General features: G+C 45.7%; 2 protein-coding genes across 2 annotated transcripts in view; both read left to right on the top strand.

Annotated features, from left to right (window-relative positions):
• The first annotated feature begins 397 nt into the window (after nucleotides 1-397).
• On the top strand, nucleotides 398-16,035 carry LOC149362740 (carbohydrate sulfotransferase 4-like). Its single transcript, XM_089568366.1, has 4 exons — nucleotides 398-457; nucleotides 6,197-6,362; nucleotides 11,479-12,032; nucleotides 15,520-16,035. The coding sequence occupies exons 1-4, from the start codon at nucleotides 398-400 to the stop codon at nucleotides 16,033-16,035; spliced, it is 1,296 nt and encodes a 431-aa protein (XP_089424492.1).
• Nucleotides 16,036-17,084: 1,049 nt separating this feature from the next.
• LOC149362739 (carbohydrate sulfotransferase 5-like) overlaps nucleotides 17,085-24,191 on the top strand; it is a 44,056-nt gene continuing 36,949 nt past the window's right edge. Inside the window, exon 1 of the mRNA XM_089568365.1 lies at nucleotides 17,085-17,204. Coding sequence (XP_089424491.1) covers nucleotides 17,085-17,204 — 120 coding nt within the window. The remainder of the gene's footprint in view (nucleotides 17,205-24,191) is intronic.

Here is a 24,191-nt window from a genome sequence, read left to right as displayed (position 1 = left end):
TGGGTCTTACATGCCCCGGCATGCCCAGCGCACCCGCCGTCGCTGTCGCAGGACAGTGGCGCATCGCTTAACCGCAGCACCACTGCGCCAGGAGGGGTATGAGGACTCCCAAGAATCTATGGATGTAAACTCGCGAATGACTAATTCCTCATATATGGCCGTTACTCCCATTAACCCTATCACGTCATGGCCTTACTACGGAGCTTAAGTTTCGCTCCAATTCTTCAACTTATTCGTTTTCTAGTTTGACTTGTGGCGTCGACTACCAATTTACAATTTAGTTTTTCCGTGACGCGGCCCCGTATTTGTTGCAGCTCTCAGGTTCGCTACCCTTCTACCGGGTACAGGTGTTTCACGTCCGCTCTTCGACCGAACAGCGCGTCCGGAGCTCACCTATATGTTACAGACCAAGCACATGCCGGCAGACGTGGGCGGCAGTCACAGAACAAGAATGCAGGTGAGTGAAGGTGTTTGTCAGAAATGGTGAGGGAGCATTTACTTGCAAGGCAGGTTTGTGCCTAGACTCTAAGAATGCAGTAGAATTCTCAAACTCAAAATTACGCTCGTAAGAAAAGTTATCTCGAAAATGACAAGACTTCAGTGGTAGAAAGCTGAAGAAAAGGCTACGTTTTCTGACATTTCTCGCAAGCTTGTGACCACGTACGTCATTCAGACCAAGCATTATAGCTTATTTGCAAACATGTAGATGGGTGAATTGCCAGTTACAGTTAAAATATTCGCAGCATGTTGTTCAGAATTTTATTGAACCAATGTGCAGTGTCCTCTGCGTATTAGTTCTGAACGCTTATGAACCAAAGCTTATGAGATTTAAGCTTATGAGATCAGGAAGGAAAAAATAGAAATTTACATGAAATCATTACAAATAAGTTTTCCGCTTTCAAACACATACGTCAGTATTTTATTGGCCGCAGTGGGCTGTGTTTCCCGAAGCGAATGGTACACAATGATCGACCTTTTCTTTTTGTACCATTTTTCAAGATTGCAAACTGCATAAGCAAAATTATCACTTCAGTAGCCTAGGTGCAGTTTTTCTGTTGAAAAAAAAACTTCCTCTTCATTACATTCGAGAACTCGGGTACAGAATGGCGAATGACCTTTCACCCGCAAAAGACTGTTTGCATAGCGATTGCTCACAAGGTTGAGCCGCTTCACTATGCATATACTTTGCAAGGTAGTTCCCTTTCTCAGGTAAATGGACACAAATACCTCAGCGTCACCATAACTTCAAGCTTCAGCTGGACAAAACATATCGATAACATTCTCGGGAAGGGGAACAAAAGAATAGGCTTCCTCAGACGCACCCTAAAACAGGCTTCCACAGAATAAAGTTTCGATAGCATACAAGATGCTTGTACGACCCTTACCTGAGTATGCATGTGAAATATGGGATCCATACCACTAAAATCCAATATCAAACTTGAGCAGGTACAGAAACGGGCCTTACGCTTCATTTTCTCTCCATACCGAAGGTTGGATTCCGTGACGCCCCTTTATGCGAAAGCTGATTTGCTTTTCCTTTCTCAGAGGCGGAAAGAAAAAAGACCAAATATTTTTTATCGTGTTATTAATAGTTTACTGCAAGTGAGGAAAGAGCGATCCATAAACGAAACAAGAACACGCATATGCCGTAATAGACATAGTACCCATATCCAAATAGAGAGATTTTGCAAGGACAGTTTGAAATATTCCTTTTTTACTGTAACAGCGTCCGAATGGAATGGGCTACCAAACGAATTTGAAAAAGCACAATGTCGAAAGCAATTTTCCATCCGTCTTGCTAAACATAAAAGTGATCAAGTATATAAAGGGAATCTTTTATTACCTGCAATTTTCCCACCTGTATTTTATGACTGTACTTTGTTAACACTGTTTTATTGATTCTACTGTACTGACTGCATCTTGTTCCTGCTGGTCTGCGTATGCCACAAGTTTGATGTTGTTTCTTGGTCACATTCACGACACATTCAGATGACACTTAGAAGCGCAGACTGACAACTTTATTTTTCAGAAACACGCAAGCCGTATTTAAGCGCTCTCTGTGACAAGCCGGTACATTGCACAAGATAATTTCGTGATCATGCCATCTTCGAATTCAACACAAAAACATAAAATACACAAATGAAGCTATCACTGTACCGGCCCTCCCTATCAAACAAGTGAAAAATGCTCAGCCATGCATACATGGTTACTAAAAGTGCAACCAAACATGAAACAACTCACGACGAGATGAAGAATCGATTTTTTTTATAATCAACAATGCACAAATCTTTCTACAGCACTTGATGCTTGCGTCAATCTAAAATACCATGAAAAGCAACAAAGTACCAGGTCAAAACCAAGAAGAACGCACCACCTCTGCGGCCCCCACAAGAAGGCGGCGTCCAGACAAATTAAACAGTGAACAACACTACGTCATAATCTAAAAACCACAGCGAACATTTGTGCAACTTCTCAGAAGGCTTCGTCAAAATCTGAAAACCACAGCGAGCATTTGTGCATCATCCCAGAAGCTTTCGTCAAAACACGGTGAAAATTCGAGAAAAAACTTCAAACACATTGATAAACCTAAGGTGGATCCAAACTGAACTAAATCTATTAGAAAACTTTTAAAACCTCTAAGGCAGAACGAAAAGAAAGAGTGTTTTCTATACATGAAGAAAAAGCCTCAAAGAAAACCGATTCAAACCGGAAATCTTTCTCAAAGTTTCTTCCTGTCTTCCTGTTGTGCAATGTACCGGCTTGTCACAGAGAGCGCTTAAAGGTGCACTGAAGAGGAATCTGAACTCGTCTTTTTGCCGCGGGAACTCGGTCTACACCTTCTGAGCATTCTTAGAAACTTCGATTTATTGCCCTGTGTGGCTGATTTTCCTAATTAAATCGAATTAACGTTCGGCTGCCGCATTTTTTTTTAATTCTCCCGTGTACGGTGGGCGGAGTCGACCAACGCGTGGAGTGCCTTGCAGCCAGCTCCGTGGAGGCTTTGCTTTCGCTTCATTTTGGTTTTTAAGTTTCCGTGAATAAATAGTTTCATTCGCAGATAATATAGCCGCAAAATAACCCCGCAGAAATAAAAATACGCGCGGACTATTTGCTTCTACGGACTACTACGTATTACTCCGCCGATGGCAGAGCGGCAAGCCGCCGCGGGACTGGGTGAAAGGCACTTCACGCGTTGGTCGACTCCGCCCACCGTACGAGGGAGAATTGAAAAAGAAAGGCGGGAGCCGGACGTTAATTCGATTTAATAAGGGAAATCGACCACACAGGGCAATAAATCGAAGTTTCTAAGAATGCTCGGAACGTGTAGATCGAGTTTCCGCGGCAAAAACACGAGTTCGGATTCCTCTTCAGTGCACCTTTAAATACGGCGTGCGTGTTCCTGAAAAATAAAGTTGTCATTCTGCGCTTCTAAGTGCCGTGAATGTGTCTCCCTTGTGTCCTAACCCTTTCGTGCAGTCAAATCTTTATTTCAGAGTTGAACCAACTAGACCGGCAAATCCTTTTGGTTCAACTCTGCCTAACCGAGTTTCACGTAGCGAAAGCTGCATAAGCAAGCCATGTCTCCCGGATGGTGAGAAGCGGCTGGCCGCAATGTTCGAAGACGTAGTTCACTATAGGTCCGCTCCTCAGCGCACTCTCTTTCCTCGATAGCGTCTAAGTCAAGCACACAGCTTTGGTAACATATACCTCATACCTAACGTCACACATATGTCGTTAGGGGACACAATCACGAGACACAACGTGATTACCACGTGGCTTTCTTACTGCCTCTGCCCACAACTTGCAAGGCCAAAACTGAATGCCAAAGTTCAAGGCTGAATGTCAAGGTCGAATATTAAGCTCAAAGGGCACGGTCAAAGTAGAAGGTTAATGTTTAAGGTCGAAGGCGGTACAATAAGTTGACTAAACATGGTTAGGTATATGTACATAGCAACACTAGCCGTGACATGTCAAGTTCGTTTTAAGGTCATTCGGACGCTCACGCCGAAATGCATCGCAGGTATAGTATTGCAGCTTTCGCGACAAAATTCAGCCAACACTTCGTAGCTGTCCCTCTGGCGTAACTGCTCCCACTTCGAGTTACTGATCAATTTGCTCTCACTCTAGCATATGGTAGCCATCCCTGTTAGTTCAGTTGGTAAAGCGTCTGCCCCTGTGAAGTGGTGGTGCCGGGTTCAAACTCGGACCAGGAGAAATCTTTCTTTACTTTCGAAGTTTCTGTGAAAGCTGCAGCGCTTTCCTTTGCAGCCGTATGGCTTCGCTTAGGTGGATGCTAATGAGTAATTGCTCGTCTATTATTCTGTGTGTTGTATGTGCTTGCATGAGGTGAAGTACGGTAGATGCATGACAGAATGTTCATTGGAGTCGTTCTATGCGTGCATATCAGTCACAGCTCGAGTTCTGCAGGAAATCCGGTCTCGTCAGAGTTGTCGCTGGCGGGGGTGTGAGCGGGAAAGCAGGGAGCCCATCTGCCGCCTAGGTCACGTGACTAGGTGATGTCATTCAGGCTACGCATCGTGGCAGGTGGCTAACACCTGTTGAGCGGAGGACCAGAACGACAAAGGCTTTTTTTCCTAATTATGCACTTAAGTCCTAGCACACAAAAAAGTAGTGCAGAGCAACCAAAATCCAATCTCTACTAAACACTCCGTGAGCATTGTCTTTCGTTGTTGTGGTGATGCTATAAATAGGCTCCGAAGTGAGTGATGCGTTATAAGATAGAGTTAGCATAACAGAGCGGATACGTATACCTGATTAGCGGACTCCGGCTGCGTGGGTGTGGTGACCACACTGGGTTCCCTCCGCTATGCAACTACTGCGCTATACATCTCCACCATGATAATTCTGTTTCTTTCACATCCCTCGTCAGTTCATGTTCGGTGAGAAAAAAAAACGCAGTTACTGTAGGTACCTATAAAAGAAAGTCGGAACAGCCAAGCATTCTCACGTGGGTGCGCATTTTTCACTCGGAAGAGCAACACCAGTTCCTTGCGCTATTTCTCTAGACGTAGGGCCTACCCCGCGTTCACTGCAACCTTTTCACGCATTTGGAAGGAAGGATTTGCCGCTAGAGTTCCGCTAAAGCCTGCACTCCATGGATCGGTGCATCCCACGCCTCTGCACAGTGGTCTATCAAATGGGGCAAGAAGGCATGCTAGCATCTCCTTGCCGCATATGCCGATGACTGCGTCCTGAGCAGCGCATCGCGTAACGTTACCAACACAGTCTGCGCAAGTACCCGCCAAAAAAATTGGCTGCACTGCGTTCTTTTATTTGTATACACCGGCGTACCCCAAGCTACTTCCGACATGCGCGGAGTGCCTTCGTGTGCACCTTTCGACTTTCTCGTCTTTTTGGCCGCCTAGCAAAAGTATGAGCTCATGCGCAGTGCTGCCAGGCGATCAGATGCTGTGCGAGGGAGGTAGGAGATATTCAGCAATTTATTCCGAGTCGTGCCAAATTTCAGCAATGCTTATACTCAACTCCATGCGTGTTTCTTTTCCACGCAAGTCTCGAAAATGATTGTTAAAAATTTCTGTGTCCGATAAATACGTCATCAACTTATATATTAAAAATTACCGGTGTAAGATTCGTGTGGCGAGGTTCAGATATAGGCTCACACCCCTGTAATTTCTATTTGTACATTGTTCTGGGCGCAAATCAGCTCTATAAAGTGTTTCCTTTGGAAGCCATACAATTCTTTTCTGAATGTCGGACTGCCGTCTTTGCTCAATACGAGGTTGGGTGCACATTGATTTGATGGTCATTGAGGCCTGCCAAACGGAAGTTAACTGCCGCTTAATTTTACATTGTTTTCTTTCTGTTCTTCAGTTCGCTTAGCGACTTCGAGAAACTACAGCTTTTGGCACAGATTATTTATCTCTAAAGGACTGCTTATTTGTCTACTACGACTTTTATAGTCCCAAATTGACTTCAGGATGAATGTTTATACGCTCTTCACTCACTTCTAACCGAAAATCTCCTATTCGTTCATGCCTGGTGTTTTTGGAAACAGAAACAATTTCTCTTGGAAAGAAGCCGCATATTTCGATGCTTACAGTACCCTTAAAGGTTAAAGGTAATGCTTCTTTACCAGTATGTTTTCATTACCTCTGTATACCGTTTGCCGAACTTTCACGCATGATATTAAAATGGCGCTTTCTTTTTCTTCCAGATGAGTTCCAACACCTTGCCAGATTCAATGACACGAAGCGCCCTGTATATTATGTTCGCAGTAGGCTTCTTGCTACTCTTCTACACCACTTCTACACGGAGATCAGAAAGAATGCCTAAGGACTGCCATTGCTTAGAGGCTGAACACTCAACTGAAGCTTTCAAAGGTAACTAATTATCATATAACACCTCATAGTTAGGACGCAGATGCCATAATTTTTACCGAAAACACCAACACTGAAAAAATACAGAATCGGTTGAAACAGAAATACGCATTATATTATATGTTCATGGCAAGCTACCGGCGGATTTCGCCGAAAACCTTCGCCTCCTTTCTATCCAAGGCAGTGAAATGCAGCAGCGCGCACTCAGAAATCACCCACTCTGAATACGGGGATGTAGCCGGGTCTTCCTGCGCCTACGCAAAGAAGGCAACGGAATATTGCTCTCGCCAGTTTCTAGCAACCGTAGACGGCAATTACGAGGTCCTTCTTCCCTCTTTCAGCAGGCAGGCCTCCGTCCAGGATACTACCCAGATCAGGTATCAAAAGGCGGCGGGCTTGACTGCAACCGCCGTGTGGTCTCCGTTACTAGCCTTCTTAAGGCACCAACATTCCCCCGGAGTCGCGCATGACAACCCTTTTAGGCGAAAGCACTACTTCCCTAGCAATCCTTAAAAAGGGAGTATTTGTCCTAAGCCGCCCGATACTTGCGAATATGAAATAAATATTGGCGCGACTGGGTCTCGAACCGGTGTTGGTGCGACCTTATCGGCGTCGCTGGCCACTGCACGAGTGCACTATGCTATCGCCGCAGCTGATCACGCCCAGTGTTAAAACTGCCACACTTTCGCGCTGAGAATTGCAGGCCGTCTTCATCAACTTCCCCCCGCGCGCAAAACGCACCCCGCAAAGTCCCCAGGTGGACGTGACGTTTCTGGCAGAGTCACGAAAAGAAAGGAAACATGCGTAACTGGCTACCTTGTTTATTGGGTACCTCATTTGGGCTTTGAGCTGCGTGGCGGTGGTGGCAGAGAGATATGCGCTGTCCGCGGTGGCTCAGTCGTTAAGGCGATCGCTTTCTGAGCCACAGTACCCGGGTTCGAATATCGTAGTTACGTTGTTTTTTAGAATCATCATACACTATGCGGAAACAAAAATTTCGACGAAGGATGTATTCTGAAGGGAAACAAAAAATTGACAATTCGGCAAAAAATTGACATTAGGATTTAGAAGATAGCCTTTAAGGAGTCAAATTGTGCCATGTATGTTTACGGAAAGGTTATAGCTATTCACGGTGAAGATGAATCTACGATAAAAGAAATCAAATTATTCCAGAATATCTGGAAGCATGTTGCACAGTTTCGCGAAGGAACAGCATGCAACATTATGTGAAGTTTTTAAGTTCCATCAATACAACATGGTGCTTACTGGATGCGTTACAGGCTTTAGACCGCTGTCATTTTGTCTTAAATTTTATTAATAGCGCTAATCTCGGGAGAATTTCTACTTCTTAAAGTAAGGCGGAAATCCGGGCTAGTTGGTGATTCATGTTCCTATAAAAAGAATTGCGCTTCAGAAATGACTAAAAAAGGAGCATCAATTTAAGTTTCTTTCTTTACTTAGCCAAAAGGCACATCTAAAAGGTTCGGTGGAAGATGCGCACTACCGAAAAGAGATTAGAGAGCTAAAAACAAATAAAGAATATCTATCTGTTTTCCACTTTTTGCAGTCTGCTATTCAAAATTTCAAGTGCTTTTCTTCAAATCTTTGTTGGCCATCAGACGTGCGCTCAAAGGAAACTTAACCCTTTGAAGGTTTTTGCCTTATATGTACGGCGGCAGTTTTCTGTCCCGCAAGGTCTTTGCCGTACGGGTACGGTTTCGATTTTCCGTTTGAAATTTTGCGCCAAAAGAACAATGCGTGCTCGCTGGGGGGTGCTGCCACCGCTTAGGACTTACAAGAAGTGTTTGAATTTTGTGCTGCCTTCTTACGGAGATAAGCAGAACTTATGTCTAGCTTTAGCGCGGCGGCACAGACTGCGGCAACACCCCTTTTGTAGTTTTGGTTTCGCCGCGTGATCGCAACGGAGTCGCGCGAAATTTGAGTTTTCTTTTTGTCAGCACTATCTTGCAGGGGCTGCCGAAGTTGATTTCTATCTTTATTGGCGCTGCTCTTGGCTTGCTTATCACCGTTGCTATTCTATACTATTGAACATTTTCCAGTTGTGAGTGATGCTGCCACCAAAGTACTGTTCCTAATTTTTTTTTACTATTTATTCTCTATTATATACATTTTGTAGATTCAAGATCCGCAATAAAGTAATTTGACCACCTGGGAAAGTTTTCTTCAAAATTATTCGACCATCAAAGGGTTAAGTTAGCCTGTAATGGTGTATTGGCGAATTATAGCGACGAAGAGGCTACTTTTCATCAGGCTTTTATCAGTTAATAATGGCCAAAAAATTAAGTACAGTTGTCGAAGTCATCGGAAATTTTAGGAACTAAACTGCCGTGCGTCTACAGAGTTTTTTAGGCGCGGACTTCAGAAGTTAGGCCACACCGTCATTCACTTCAGTACACTGGTCATAGAGTCTTTTTCATTGTAGGCACCGGATTTTGAATCGGGGGGCGAGGAAACATTAAATTGAGTTTTGTCAGCAATAAATGCATGTTTTGAAGTCGGATGAACAACAACATACATAGAAAGAGCCGCAGAATTAATTTTTCGTTGAGAATACCATATCGATGTATTCTTCACTGTCGCTTTTAATAAAGGTTGCATATTGCCGGATTAATAGATTATAATCCCGTTCGTTCTTCGTTCCTTGTCGCCCTTGTTTCCTTAGTTTTAGACCACCAGGAATTGCATAAATAGGGAGTGTAATCCACCAAGACAGATAAACTGTATGCGATAAAATATGTTGTTTCAGCACACCTTCTTGAAGAAAACTGGGAACGGTGTGAAGAAGAAATAATAGCGCAAAAGAAATCAGTACAAATTTCATGTATTTTTATCAAGGCACATTAAGGGGCGCCTCTGGCGTACGTAGTTTACTTGCGCGTTATTTATTTCAGAGCTTCCTATTTCAGTTCTAACGAATAATTTCTTCAATGAACGCAGCAAACCTATTATTAAAGAGCAAGAACCGGAAAACAAATCCGAAACCGGCTTTGGCGACAGTATCACGTGACGGTTCTGTCCCAAAACGTGCTGCGTTAGCGGTGACTGGCTAAACCGAAAAAAGTTTTAGACAGTCTATAGAATGTCTATATACTTCTGTCTATGAAGTCTATAGACTGTGTATAGACAAATCCTAGAGAACAGTCTCTAGGCAGTACAAATGCCATAGAGAGTCTATAGACAACCTCTAGATTTATGGCCACACACTTTTATTACCCTTTTGTCTGTAGACAGTCTATGGACTATGAATAGAAAAACGAAATATCTATAGCAAGGCAATAGAGGCCATAAGAAGTCTATAGACTGTCTAGACACAAATTTTTTTAAGGGAGTAGCCCGAAATTTTCCCTGGAGGTAACGCAGAGCGAATGCTCATGGGCGTGCCTCCCTTGAAGTGATCCACGCAAGGTTGCCCGTACGAATCGCCCCGATCAAATCCCCGAAACGGCAAAATATAAAACTCGTTTGCGGTGACACTGAGAGCTGCCCAGCTGTGAAATTTGGCATGAAGCACCAAAAGACACTGGGGAATGAAACCCCTAAGTTTCAGACGAATGCGCTCAGAAAAAAAATTGTTAGTTTCTCGCTTCCAACGAGAATTGGTAAAGACAGGCACCGTAATTCATGTCCAATCGTTAGAACCATGCGCGTATGACTATTGAGAAGTTCGGAATACTAATCAAACTTTACGTATTTATTTTTGAACTGGATTCATGAGCCATGCCTTCAAATGCATGTTCAATATCGAGGAGCACAGCGGTTCTCGAGACAAATCCCAGCTCCACTTCAAGTTAACCCAGCTCCACTTCAAGATTGGATATTTTGCTCATGACGCATTTCTTTTTACGAACAAAACATCGACCGACTTCTCGAAACATCACCGGTATAATCAACTTGATATTTAGGAAAACTGATTGGGGTGTCTGTCTTTGAACAATATTATGAGCTCTGAAACTGAGAGCGAGAATTTCGACCTATACGTGAAAAACCAGCGCACTTCTAGGCCCCTAGCAAGAGAAGTGCTGAGTAGTCTGCTTATTGATTTCGGAAGTGTACTGCTTTTACTTTTTCTCCTAATGAGAAGCTTTCGACTAGCGGAGAAAGGGTCAGTATGATTGTCGATAAAAAGGCTGTTTCAATCTGTATTCTGGCAAACGGTAACATTTCAGCGAGCTTTCAGTGAGATCTTACCACAAACAATGCCCTTTTTTTCATTCATGTGCTATAAGTTGGATTTTCTCCCGTAGAAAGATACCATAAAGGCCTGTTAAAAGAGTTTTGGATTATTATTCGTCAGAAACTCTACTGAATACAGTGTAAAAACCAGCACGACAAGAAAGTGTAACTTTTTGCCCGCAGATGAAAGATGGCACAAACAGACCATAGCGCATAGCCCACGATGAATTCTATGCGCATGTAGTGTATACAGGTGTGCATTTATTCAGCTGCTCAAAAATTCACGTCAGGGACATGGTGCCTAATCTTCAAGAGACTAGATAGAGGAAGGGTAACGGGGAAATGGAACACACCTGCCTCGTGCACACGTAATCTGAGTTTTTTGCATTACTGCTATCAGCGCTTATGTCAAGCCACGTTTCTTTCTCCGCTTATATTCCGGCCGCAATCCGGTTTTCCCAAAATAACTCGCGCCCTCTGGGTAGTGGCGAAAGTTTCTCTGCTAAGCGTTGAAAACAAACCCGCATGGGAGACGCAGACCCGATTTGATTCCGCCAGGAGTCAGCTGCGCCTGCGAAGGGGCAAGTGTGTGCTTAACAGCTGCCGCCATCTATCGTATGCTCCTCTCGCTAATATTAACTGCACATGAGCAGTAGAAGCTGACTGTTTTCTTTTGAAACAGTGGAGCTGGAGAAGAAGAGGTGCGCACGCACATAGCAGCAGTGCGAAGAAAGCAGATTAGAAGCTCAGCGAGCGTAGTGTGCTATGCCTTTTCCCAAATTTCTCCCAGATGAGTGATTTCTCTCTAAAGAGATATAGTTTCTTATTATTATCGTGGATTCTGAACCGTCCTTTTCGGGGCCATAGAAGTCTTCAGCACGATCCAAGCCAAAATTTATCGCGTAACTTTTTTTTTTCTTCGCAGTTTCTATGTACACTGAGCGAGCAAGGTTTCTGGTTGAAAAAGCACAAAATACAAGTGGCTCCAGGTCCTCTACAAATGAAACTTCTGACCCAAAGGAAGGTGCTATTTTGGACTCATCACTAGACGGTCCAATGCCGGCCCCTTTCAAGAAGGCCCTGAAAACGTATCCTGTCGTTCCAACAACCAAAGTCAGAATAGTGCTCATCGTCGCCTACTACAGATCAGGATCGTCATTCATCGGCGAACTCCTTTCTTCTGGTCCGAAGACCTACTTTCACTATGAACCCCTGCAGCCATTCACGCAAGCGGGAAGCATTCGTCCGGGCAGACAACAGCTCGCCTTCGCTCTTCTTGATGAGCTCGTTCGGTGCCAGATGTACAATGCGCCTTTGTTCACGCTCTGGGCGGAGTACCGCCCGGAATACAAGCACAACCGGTTCCTGGCGGACGTTTGTGGAAGGGGACCATCGTGCTCATCCCCAGGCCACATCAGCGCTCTGTGTTCAAGGGCTGAAACTCAAGTTTTCAAGTTCACACGACTCTCCATCGCGCAGGTATTTGCGACAGGGTTTTATACCTCTGCGACGGGCCACGACAGGGTGCTTGAGAGGATACGTAAGAAGCAAGTATGTAGCAGTGGCATCTTGAAAGTGATAACCTTACCTGCCTAATAACAAGCCTACCTAAAAGAAGAGAAAAGGCTGATTCCAAGAGACCGAATCACAGGACTTTTGCTCAGAGAATAAGTTCAAGTTATTGCTATCGCGACAAACAAACTGACGACTGACTGAGTGTGACCCGACAAATCTCCACCAGCAGAGTGCCAGCAGTAATGCCATCGAGTGTGGGTCACTTTTTTACTGTTTGCTCGCAATTCGGCTGCTCGCACCACTGATCGATGGCCTAATCCTCCCCCCACTGCCGCTTTCGCATTAAGCTCCTGACATCGGCACGATGAGAACGCTGGCTTTCCGCAACGTCTTTTCTAGTCGAATGAGGGAAGCATTCATGGCAAACTCAAGCTTGAAGTAGATTAAACCTAGCACGGCCCACTAAGAGATGAGATGGTGCAAAACGTCGAGAGCCTGATCCAACGAAAAGATCGAGTTGACTCTCCCCTTCCCGTCTCCTGCTCGCACTCCTCCGATGCGAGCCCTAGTTGAGTTGCTCCCTGCTAGGGGCGCTGAGGTCGTGGCTTCACAAGGACGTCTCACCAAAGCGCCCCTGGCAAAACGGAAGCATAATGCTTCTGCCTTAAAATGAATAGAAGGGAATGTGTGTGAGACTGAGAGGCCTCTTCGGTCATTCTCGTACTCACAGGATTTGGTAGAATCAACGTTGATATCTTTTGCCGGTTTTCTCGCTTTATGTCCGTCTTTAGTTTGTTTGTGTGTGTTCCCAAACTCCCGAGATACTCGTTAAACAAATATCGATGTTTTGACTTTTCAATCTCTAACAATTTTAGGTTTTCTACAAAATTTATTACGCTCCCGAAAACAATTGGCCTTCGTGTTTGCCGTAGCACACCGACTATTTATCTGTCGTAAGACGTGTATAAAACTTTTACACTTTAGAAAACAACCTCTGAACAGAAATCGTCGACCGGCATTTTGTCCTGGATAGGCGTCTGCCGAGGACCCTGTATATGTTTTGCATTTTAAACACGGCAAACACGGTTTTTGTGTTCTTTCACTATTTTTCTTTCCTCCCTCGCTCAATCTGCGGGTGCGCTAGTCTCCTCTCTTTTTTTTTTGGTGCCCGAAGCCATGCATAGCTGCTTTGTGTGTGTTTTTTTAATAAGTTGTCTTAGACCAGTTTCCAGTTACCCTGAATTCATTGTCACTTTTAATTTTTCATCGTTTTTTTGGTTGCCAGTTTTTTCCTTAAAGGGATACTGAGGCGGTTTTCGAATCAGCTAATTTTTTAGGGCTTTAAAGTAGTGTCATTGGTGATCACGTCTGTGAAATTATTTTTTCGAATTTGGCTAAAACAGTGGCGCAATCACCGATTAAAAACGCGATGTTCAAATCTCCCGCGCCCCGCGCGAGCGTAGGAGAGGAGAACAGCGGAGAGGGAAACCTCGTCCATGTCGGCCAACGTGACGTCACGTTGAGGAGCCGGGGATACTTCGACGCACCCGCGCGAGCTTTCAGCGCACGTTGTTTCTCGTGCTGCGTGCGTTGTGACGTACAAAGCGTGTCAGCCGACCTTGAGAATCAGATTCAACACGAGGTATTACTCTGCGTTCGTGTCCATGAACAAATACGGCCGAGACTGTGTCGTCTTCCACTGTTTTTAGCAAGATCAAAAGCTCGCAGCGCAAGCGCTCGCTGCTGTGACGAAGAATTCAAGCTGACCAAAGCAAGCCTACTCTGCTCGAAGCACTTTCGTAAGAGCGGCTACATGCAGAGCTTGTCCCTAATGTGACCTCTGGAGATTTCTGTCGAAAAGGCGCGGCTGAACCATCCCAGTTCCTTCGATTTTCTCGCGCATGAGAGGCGTGTCACCATTCCGAAGAAGCTCCTCTTTTAAAAGTAGAAACATGCTCACTTAGCCCATGAAGAAACTTTATAGAGGCTCAAGCATGTGTCGCTCTCCTCAGCTTAGGTGCGGCCAGACCACCTGAGACGTGCTCAGCAAGGCACGTTTAGTGATTTTATACTGGGTTCGACGTGTCGAAGCAAGCAAGCAAGCAAGCAAGCAAGCAAGCAGAGCAAAGCACAATAAAGCAAAGCAAGCAAGCATCGAAGCTCTTCATACGCGGCATCTCGTTTAATCATTGCTAAGCAATTAAAATGAAAGCATTCGACGTTGATTTCGGCTGCAAATTTATGAGAGAAATGAATGCCAACCGAGTTTTTGCAAGAAAACACCGCAAACTTACTCGCTTTCTTCATCAAGTTGTGGAAGCGGGCGAGTTGCAGTTAGCTTGGCTTTTAAACACACATATAGTTGGCAACTACTTCACTGAACCTAAACTGCAAATCGAGGAAGGGCGGATGTTTCCGAGGCAGCGATTAATATTTTCTGGCATCTGTTGAACGCGCCATGAGTGAAGCAGCAGCCTTGTGAGCGTATTTGGCTTGGTTTCCAGCGCACTATGATTGCGTCACTATCTTGTGGTCACATGCCTCGCAGTGCTTGGCGACTGCGCTTCGGTAATTTTGACACCAACTTTGTTTTCCTTCATCGTATCCTTGAAATACTTTCTTGCCCCAACCTGCAACGCCGGATACTGAGAACAGGATTTTTTGTACTCAGTGCTTTGGGCCTTTTCTTTAGGATGACGCTCTTCCGGGCGAGCCAGGAGGCGTCCGGTGGTGGTAATTGACTTGAGTATTGTTCGCACCCCTTCCTTTCCGAGAATACGAGCCGAGGTTGTGCTGGCACCTTTTACGCATGGTCTGCATCGCGTCTTTGACGCTGGCGTATGCTTGTGCTAGGCGTAGAATTTTTTGCTTGTGTCTTTTTTGGTTTCAGGCGATACGTGGAACGAGCAAACTGTAGTATCCTTTTCTTCGGAGGTCAGTAAAAAAAATAGTCGCCGTATTCGCTTTTACAACGACGCGGGAAGCTGCGATCTGCACTCAACGCAGCGCCGGATCCGCATCGGCAGCTTCTCCAGTCCTCAAAGTGACGTCACGACCTCTCTTGACCAATCACGGGCGGCGGCGCGCCGCGCGGCGTGCCCCGCGGCACAGGCCGCATATTTCGGCTAAAAAAGGCAATTCGCGCTTGTTTTTGCCTTATTTGGATGCGATATTCCAGTATACAGCATGAAAAACTATAGGATGCCGCTGCCAGCCCGATTTTCAAAAAAAGTGCTTCAGTCTCCCTTTAAGTGCCTCATTCGCTCAAAGGTTAAGACAACATTCAAGAATATTTGTCTTTTCAAGTGCTCTTATTTGGGATGTGAGCTGAGCTTGACCATAACTTTCGAACGGGCCAAACTACACCGGGTAAACACACTGCAAAATGACCTCACAATGAGTCCCTGTGCCTCCAAATAGTGTGAAACTTTTAATCTTTTTAACGACGCAGGTGGTGGCCTGGATAAACCGGAACTCGGAAATCGCGAAGCAAGTACAAGTGGTTCACCTCGTGCGGGACCCGCGGGCGATCTACGCATCTCGTCGGAGCATGAGTTGGTGCATGAGGGTCGAGGAATGTGGCAGCGCAAAGGCTCTGTGTGCACAAATGCGTCAGGACCTCGACGCGTTTGAAAATCTTTCAGGTGAAAGGTGGCTGAACCGGAAGCACAGGGTTCGCTTCGAAGACGTGGCTGCTGATCCTCTTAAAGAAACAGAGAGACTCTTTTCCCGCCTGGCTTTAGATTACCGATCATCCGTGACGTCTTTTGTGAAGACTCACACAGTTGGTAACGAAGCGGACATGAAGGATCCGCACTCTACCCAGAGAAACACGACGGAAATCGTCAGGAGCTGGACCAAGAAGTTGTCGAAGGGGGCCATTAGCTCGGTAGAGAAGTTCTGCGGCGATATTTTACAAAGGCTAGGTTACACTGACATTGAGAGTGAAGCGCGGAGTAGTGATTAAAGAATGATCACTTTAGAATTGTGACTGATCTCTGAATCGAGGCTTCTAAGTGACGTTCCCAATGTTTGCTCCTCCACGCTGTATTTCAGGAGAGGAGAAACAGGACTGGATTGTCTACATGTCGTGATAATATTTCAGGGTTTCCAGCCTGTTTTCATTCCTATGAAGAGTCTTGGGCTGCTATTAGACTGTTGTCCTAGCATCCTGCTTCCTACTCACGGTGTGTAGCGTAACCTAACAGACTTATACCCTTGTCACACGGGCAGCCTTAACCTCAGTTCCATCTAACCGCAGTTACCCGTCGTAACCGCAGTTGCCTTTAACCGAACTGTGGCGCTGCTACACGCTCTCTGACACAGCGGTGAAAAATATCACATGCTCGTGACGTAAACGGATTTTTTAAAGAATTTTAACTACTTATCAATAATAAAAAACACCATTTGAGGCTGGAAAATCGATAATATTTTCTTCATAACTATATTCATTTTATATTCATTTTTTAGCGAAGTCACCCTTTCAACAGTGGTCGTCGTTGGCTACTTAGCCATGTTTGCCGCCGCGGTGGCTCAGCGGTTATGGTGCTCGGCTGCTGACCCAAAAGACGCGGGTTCGATCCCGGCCGCGGCGGCTAAAATTTCTTTGGAGCAGAAATTCTAGAGGCCCGTGTACTGTCAGTGCACGTTAAAGAACCCCAGGTGGTCGAAATTTCCGGAGCCCTCCACTACGGCGTCTCTCATAGCCTCAGTCGCTTTGGGACGTTAAACCCCCATAAACCAAACCAAACTTAGCCATGTTTGCAGCCGCAATTAGCCGGAGTTTGTTGACTTAGTTCGCAGGCGGGTGGTACGACTAGAGCGGTCTAGTTTGAGACTACAGTTAACTAGAAATATTCGCTGTCGTTAAGTCTACTACTCTTGTGTGTTCCGTTTCGAGGACTGAAGAACGCACTGGTCAGCAGTAACCAGCTTGGTCAGACTGCGCTACCGCACCTTCCAGCGAGCAGTTTCTTTTCAACATGGCGCAGCGTGGTTGTGTTGCGGAAAACCGACATGACGACGACGATGAATTCTGAGCAATGCTCGCCGTCCACCAAGCAGCTCTTCATCAGCGTCGGATTCAGCAGCTGCGTATTCTTGCAGACATCGATGCTGCAGAAGAGGAGCGACAACGTGCGGAGAGAGAATGTCGCCGGATCGTGGAAGTAACTGCGCTTCTCTCTTCGTGCGAGCGGCTATTATGCGTCTATCCGCGAGGGCAGTCGTGGTACGAAACAACGGTGCCACACCTGCCGAACAGTGAATTTAGGGCGCACTTCAGAGTGACCCGCAGCACGTGTAGGTGTATCCTGAGTGTGTGCGAATGTATGCAGCGGCAAGATACGGTCATGCGGAGGGCAGTTCTCCTCAATAAGCGGGTTGCCGTAGGCCTGTATCGTCTCGCGTCGTCAGCAGAAGAAAGGACAATCGCCAAAGCTTTTGGCCTAGGCCGTTCGACAGTGAACATTATATTCTGGGAATTTTGTGCTGTCATTGTGCGTGAACTGGGGCCAGAGTTCACCAGACTCCCCAGGCAAAATGAGTTGGCGGAGCACCTTCGCCAGTTTACTGCCGCGAGTGGATTCCCGCAAGGCGTGGGAGCCCTCGACGGCTTTCACATTGAAGTGTGTCCGAGAAGAGCATGCCGCGGACTACATAAACTATAAAGGGTGGTACAGTACTATTCTTCTCGCTATCGCCGACCACCGCTACAGGTTTTTGTGTACAAACGTCGGGTCTCCTAGACGAAATCACGGCTCTGGCGTATTTCAGAGCTAAAGCCTGCCAAGTATACTGGCCGGTGCACTGTTCCAAGCTGAAGCAAAAGTTGCGGCAGGACTGACAGTGGAAACCGTTCTGCTTGCTGATCAAGCATTTGCGCTGCAGAGTCACATCATCAAGCCATTTTTCAAATGCAGGACCTCGAGGCTCACCAACTGCAGTGTTCAATTACCATCTGTGCAGGGCTAGACGCATTGTTGAAAATGCATTTGGGCGACTAAAGACACGTTTTTGCATTTTGCTGAAAGGACTCGAGTGCGACAAAGCCAATGCCAACTGTGTAATCCGTGCGTGCTGTGTGGTAAACAATATCTGCGAGGAGATGTCAGAATGTTGCGATGCAAGTTGGTTTGATGAGGCACAAGCTCGAGTCCAGGGGCGGCCTCAGCCGTCCTGCGCAAGCAACAGGACTGAGCCATCAGGTGTTGCGGTGCAAAATGCCCTGGCAAGTTACCTTGCCTCAAGCTGAACTTTGCTTGAATCTCATAACTGTTTTTTTTATCTCGTGTAAAAAATGTGCTGGCGATGCCTTATATTGGTGGTGCAGAAAGTAAACAATGGCACTGTTTCCTGTCCTAGTTAAATGTTTTGCAGCTTGTGTATTGTCTTACAAAGTTGTGATTTATTAAGTATACATAATAATCGAAAAACACAAGTTCTCCTAGCAGATGCAGAGTAGCAGGCATATTGTGGTCATATTGTGGTCATATATTGTGGTCATTTACTCGCCTTTTTTGAAGAATGAAGGTCTGAACTTTGGCGGTGCCTATGATTTAAACATGTGTATTCCAGCCCTAGCATGGCTTTATTTTGTATGACAGGTAGTGGCTGCAGGCAATGTAGCGTGAAGGTAGTATCAAGGTTACCTCTGTTTTCACAGCCCATCATGAGACATTCACAGCGCATTGTTGGTACAGCTAGCTAAATGGCAGTTTACCTAGGTTCGAAAGGTGAGAAGTGTCTCGTGCCTTTCTTTTTTAATCAGAGACATTATATGTATTTATTCACCTCATGATCATTTTATTGAAACTTAGCAAGAGGATTAACATGGCTCTCTTTTGTGTGACAGGTATTGACGACAGGCACTGTAGCATGCAGGAAATATCAGGGTTACTTCGATTGTCAGTATGTTTTCACAGCCCAGCATGAGACATTCACAGCGCATTGTTGGTACAACTACCTAAATGGCAGTTCACTTAGGTTCGAAAGGTGAGAAGTGTCTCGTGCCTTCCTGTTTAGACGCGTGCTTTGCAATAACTTGCAACTGAACTAAATGTAACTTGTGGTTGGGCTAGTTGGTGGGAGGGCACTACATAATGCTCACGTTGTCTTCATTGTGTTACATTTTGTGCTGTAGCTAACTGCTACATTTCCTGTACACAGAGGGAGACACATAATAAAACATAAGACGCTTTAGGCAAAATAACTTCTTAATGCTCTGCAGTGACATGGAAAGAGGTTCAGAGATCGTCACTTTAGAGGTCGCAGCTGCGACTGCTTCATTTACCACAAAAGGTTGCCACGCATACAGAATTTATTTATCTTTCTGTTTGGATGAAAAATATGCCTGCATAATTTGCAGGCAACTTTTCTGTATCTCGTTTGACTCCTTCTGCAGCTGCACAAGCTCCTTCCTTAATTGAAGGCTGTCACAGGCAGCCTTGGCCGCACGCTGTTCAGCTTGCTGATGCATTGTCATCAGGTCGCTAAATGCTGAATTGTAGGACCGCTTCCTGCTGGCTCTCTTGTTGCTGTTGCTTGCGCTAGGGCTGCTTGCGCTTGGGCTGCTGGAATGGTTGGCCACTGCTGCGGCAGTTTCATCCGCCGTGGATGCTGGGTTTTCCATTCGTGGACTATCGCTTGCAGCTGGGAAGTCCACATCTGTTGGATATGTGGCCACAATTTCGCTTTCCTCAAGGGCAAAATCAACTACTGGCAGGTTTGCATGACAAAAAAAAGGCATGTAATATCAAACGAGTTCACTTAAGAGAATTGGATGGAAAATGCAACATCCAAATGTCAAACACCAATATGTCAAACACCCTTGGCACGAATATTTGTCAAATAACTGTGGTACGCAAGCAGCTTCTTTGTCTGGACCTTCACCTTTCACTGCACCTTGTACAAAATATGAATATTTTTAAATCAAGCAAATGGCAGTCATGCTAAGTATAAGTATTGCAGGCTGTGATGGGTTGCACACAACAAATCACAAAACAAGGAGAAGGCGTTTTTGAAGGCACAGTAGTGGTTAAAAAATTTTCAACATAGTGCTTTTGCGACGTTACAATAGATCTGATAAGTATACATGCATGCTTATCATGCACAAAAAGCCAGCTTACAGCAACAACCGCGCCATAAACAGTTCTAGCGTAGTGGTTGGAACAGTTGGTCACCTCCACACTTTCCTCAACAAGGACTCTGTCATTGATTGGCAGTGATCCGAATAAAGAATGAAGCTGCCAGTAGAATGGCCATTCAATTCCTTTGGCGCCTATTGTGGTGCCACAACGCCTCAGTTTCCTGCAAAGAATGTTTTGGTAAGTTCATGCATTAAAATATGAATATGTGCAGTGTAGTTACCTTTATGGATAGAAAAAAAACGGGGCACCAATTGCACTCAGTGCAGCACCCGCCTGCTATTTAAGCCAGGAACAAAACGGGCTCAGGAAATGAAGAATAGCGCAGCAACGCAGGAACAGTTCACGCATTCAATGTGCAAATTTTAACACATTAGGCACTCTGAAATAAATAGGATCATTATCTCTTTTATTACAGATTTCATGCGTTAGGGAGTAGGTAAATTTGTAAAAGGAAGAAAATCCCAGAATTTTTAAATGAACTCTACGGTACGTGCAATACACACAATGTTTGTCTGGTGCACTGGTGTAGTAACTTGTACAAGAGGCGCCCGCACGGCTTTTAACTTTAGTGAGCTAAATGATGGCTCCCGATAAAGCACTGAAACAGACGCAGAGTAAATGCCGGCGGATGATCACGAGGACAAGAACAATGTCACCTTATGAAAACACATCTCGGGAGTGTTGCGTATCTTCCGTAGTTTACAACACGTCGGCGCGGTGTCGCGACTGCGGACAAGGCCTAACTGCACCAGTGCTAACCAATGCTAACAGCACGGCGTCCCTCTCTTGAGCGTCAATGCTGTAACATCACACAAACTTCCGACAGAGTCCATCGTTTCATTAGTAGGAAAGGAGAATTCCACTCACCGGTGGTGTTTGTTGAGGTTTTCAAGTTTTTGTCGAACTTGCTTCGCAGTGTACAGGCCTTCTCCTGCCGGCAGGCCCGAGTTCAGCGCGTCAATCATGACGCGATATTTGCGCGCGTTGCGAGTGTGTGAGCGCAGCGCCGTCAGATGACCCTCCCAGATGCGTATCAACGCCTCTGTCGTCGCAACAGACCACATAACACGCTTTTGGGGAGATGTCTCGCTGGGAGCCGAGCTGCAGGCGTCGATAGCGTCGGACATGGTGGCGGCCATATTGCCAGTTACTGGGCTTGACTGAGGTGGCCAACCTCAGTTTGCGGTAACAATGGTTAGCAGAATAACCGCGGTTAGGTTTATCGTGTGAATCTGTGAAACTACGGTTAGCCTTAACTGCCGTCAACCTTAACCATGGTTAGGCTGCCCGTGGGACAAGGGTATTAGTTAATCCTCTACTCTTTAAGGTTATAAATCCAATTGTATGCATTCGTCTTCATATACGGCCTGTCTGTGCATTAAGTGATATTGACTATGAATAGCACGCATGGGGACTTTTACGTACTACATGGGTGGTGAAAAGTAGCCAGGGCACCATGTTTTAAGGCGCAACGACTGTTTTCAGCTGTCGTGCGCTTCCATACCAGGGCCGTCGGTCAACCGTCAACCGGGTCAAGGATGAATAGGCGGCGGCAAGAAAGAGTTACAGAGCTAAGTCATTTTGTTGCTCTCGCCGGAAGGCCTCTCTCTTCGAGAACGATGTAAAGAGCACAGCGAAATGCCCCTCGAGATCCGCCTCCCCGCTAGCTGAAGGTGTAATTGGTGTACGCGACAAGCAGTCGGCATCACTGCGGCGGCGACCACATCAGGACGACAAAAGTGAGGCAGAAATGTCGTACTCGTGCAGGCATCTAGCCTAACGTGCCAGGTGAGTAGATGGAGCGCTTAGGCCTATCAGCCAGCGTAGCGTATGTTGATCGGTCACGGTCGTCAAGGAACCTCCCTACAAGTACGGGCAGAACATGCACTCAGCAAAGACAACAGTTAAGCATTCCAGTTCGGTTACGGCGTAGTCGCTTTCTGAATTCGTTAATGTGCCATTGGCATGCGCAGGAACATTCTCGCCACCACTGTGAATCTGGAGAAGCACCGACCTAATGCCGATGCTACTGGCATCAGTGTGAATCTGAGTAGCAGCGGTAGGATCAGCAAATTTTAGCAGCTTGAAAGACAAATCATAATCTGATGTCTACGCAAACTGCGAGTCCTTGTGCAGAAGAGAAGTGAGGGGTGTGTAAGGTGCGCGAACCCAGGAATGAAGCGGAAAAATACAACCACACTCCAAGGAAACTCCGAATTTCTCTAGAATTAGTGGTTTTTCCATATCTCGAAGAGCAGCAAGCCTCTACGTATCGGGTATGGCTTCGACCTTATCCCCAAGGAATCGAAGGCGAGTTTGTCGCTCTCCGAAGTGGCACTTGTTGGAAGTTAAGATGAGTCTACATTTGCTGATGCCGTCGAGAACGACACTGACGCGTTCAGTTTGCTCCATCGCTAACACCAGCTCGTTTTACAGTGGCAGCGCACTGGAGCGGCGACAAGGCGACGGCGAATGGCAGGGCCACCCTAGGGGGGGAGTGATTCGGCCGAAAATATGAATGCGTAGCGAATGTCTCTCTGCGAGCTCGATCGTGCTCTGTGTGGCAGATCTTTGTAGTCACCAAAGCGTTGGCGCTGGCCTTCGAATTTTGTTGTCGTATTATGTGATTATTGAAGCCAGTATCCTAAAAATATTTTGTACAGATAATGCAGAAATGGGTGTGAAAGCTACGCACTTGGAAATTCTGTCACACTAAAGGTTTAGACAGGAAATCTACTGTCATTGACATAAGCTTATGGTTACTTAATTGGGAGAAAAATGTACAGTATGGTCCATTGTTAAAGGGAACATGCGATCACGTGGTCTCCGCGCTTCCCGGAGCGCTGCCGCCGAGAACTTGCGGGAATCGTCGACACAAGACGCATGCGCAGTAAGTATGACGGCTGGTTATTCCGCGCATGCGCCTGATGCCGCCTATTCTCGCCACACCTAGGCGGCAGGGCTTCGTGAATTTAGGAGGGCACGCGATCGCATGTTCCCTTTAACAATGGACCATACTGTACTACTCCGCGTTCTCACCAGACAATTAGCTCGTGTCTTCTACAGCAAATCGAGGGAAATGGGTCCTTCCTGTTTTAGGTTTTTTTGATTGACCTCTTTTTCCTTTGAGTCCCATCACTTGAACTCAGGCCGATGACTGTAATTTTGTGCTCTTTTTATTCCTTCGGTTTTTCTCACACCTGTGTGTTTATGAGCTATGTATTCATGAAGTAAATATTATAAGAACTTCGTAGATTGTTGTAAGTCAAGCACTATTTCTATAACCCATGCAAATATATTGCTCTGACGACCTCACGGAGAATAGAAGTTGCAAATAGTGAAATAAATGGTCCGCCCACAATATCAACGAAAAGATCCAATTTTCACTATTTTCGCATGAAATGTAGCGGCAAAAAGTATTCAAGAACAGTGTGACCGAAAAGAATTATTAACTTTTCCACATCACCACTAATTCAGCACACCGTCCAGACCCTGCCACTAAGCCTAAGAGCCTATCAGATTCTGTTTTGCAGCTCCTCGCTCATTATTTTCCCTTCTTACGTCATGGATGCTCTCAACGGGCTATTTTTTAATGTTAAAAGTCATACACCACGTAGTAGCGTGGTTTCTTGTCCCGAGTTCCTGGTAACTCATGCAGACGTGGCATCGACTGCAGTGGGTTCTTTTTCAATCACTCTGCACAGCAGCTTGGAGGGAATTGCCACCTTTTATACTATATCAAATGAGCGGTGCCTCGCGCTTAAAAGTAGCGGCAATTCCTCTCACGTGGACGGTTAAGTGACCCTTCAACGTTGATAGGCAGCTGTATTTAGCATTTTTTTTTCTTAATCAATATTATTGTTACCCGAGAGGTCTGCTGTGGCACCGGGGTTGATAGGAATGGCACGCTTAACAAAAAGTTTGCCACAACGATCAAAACGGTTTATTAAATCTCTAAATACTTCAATTGATCTTT

Source organism: Amblyomma mixtum, chromosome 2 (assembly GCF_055824585.1).
Source record: "Amblyomma mixtum isolate Tamu chromosome 2, ASM5582458v1, whole genome shotgun sequence".
Classification (NCBI taxonomy): Eukaryota; Metazoa; Arthropoda; class Arachnida; order Ixodida; family Ixodidae; genus Amblyomma; species Amblyomma mixtum.
Note: the sequence above shows the minus strand (reverse complement) of the source record. Positions and strands in the feature narration are given on the sequence as shown.

Coding starts and splice junctions, on each gene's coding strand:
- LOC149362740 (XM_089568366.1), top strand. CDS start 398: ATGTTACAGACCAAGCACATGCCGGCAGACGTGGGCGGCAGTCACAGA. Junction 6,363..11,478: donor CTCAACTGAAGCTTTCAAAG/GTAACTAATTAT, acceptor TTTTCTTCGCAG/TTTCTATGTACACTGAGCGA. Junction 12,033..15,519: donor CACGACTCTCCATCGCGCAG/GTATTTGCGACA, acceptor TTAACGACGCAG/GTGGTGGCCTGGATAAACCG.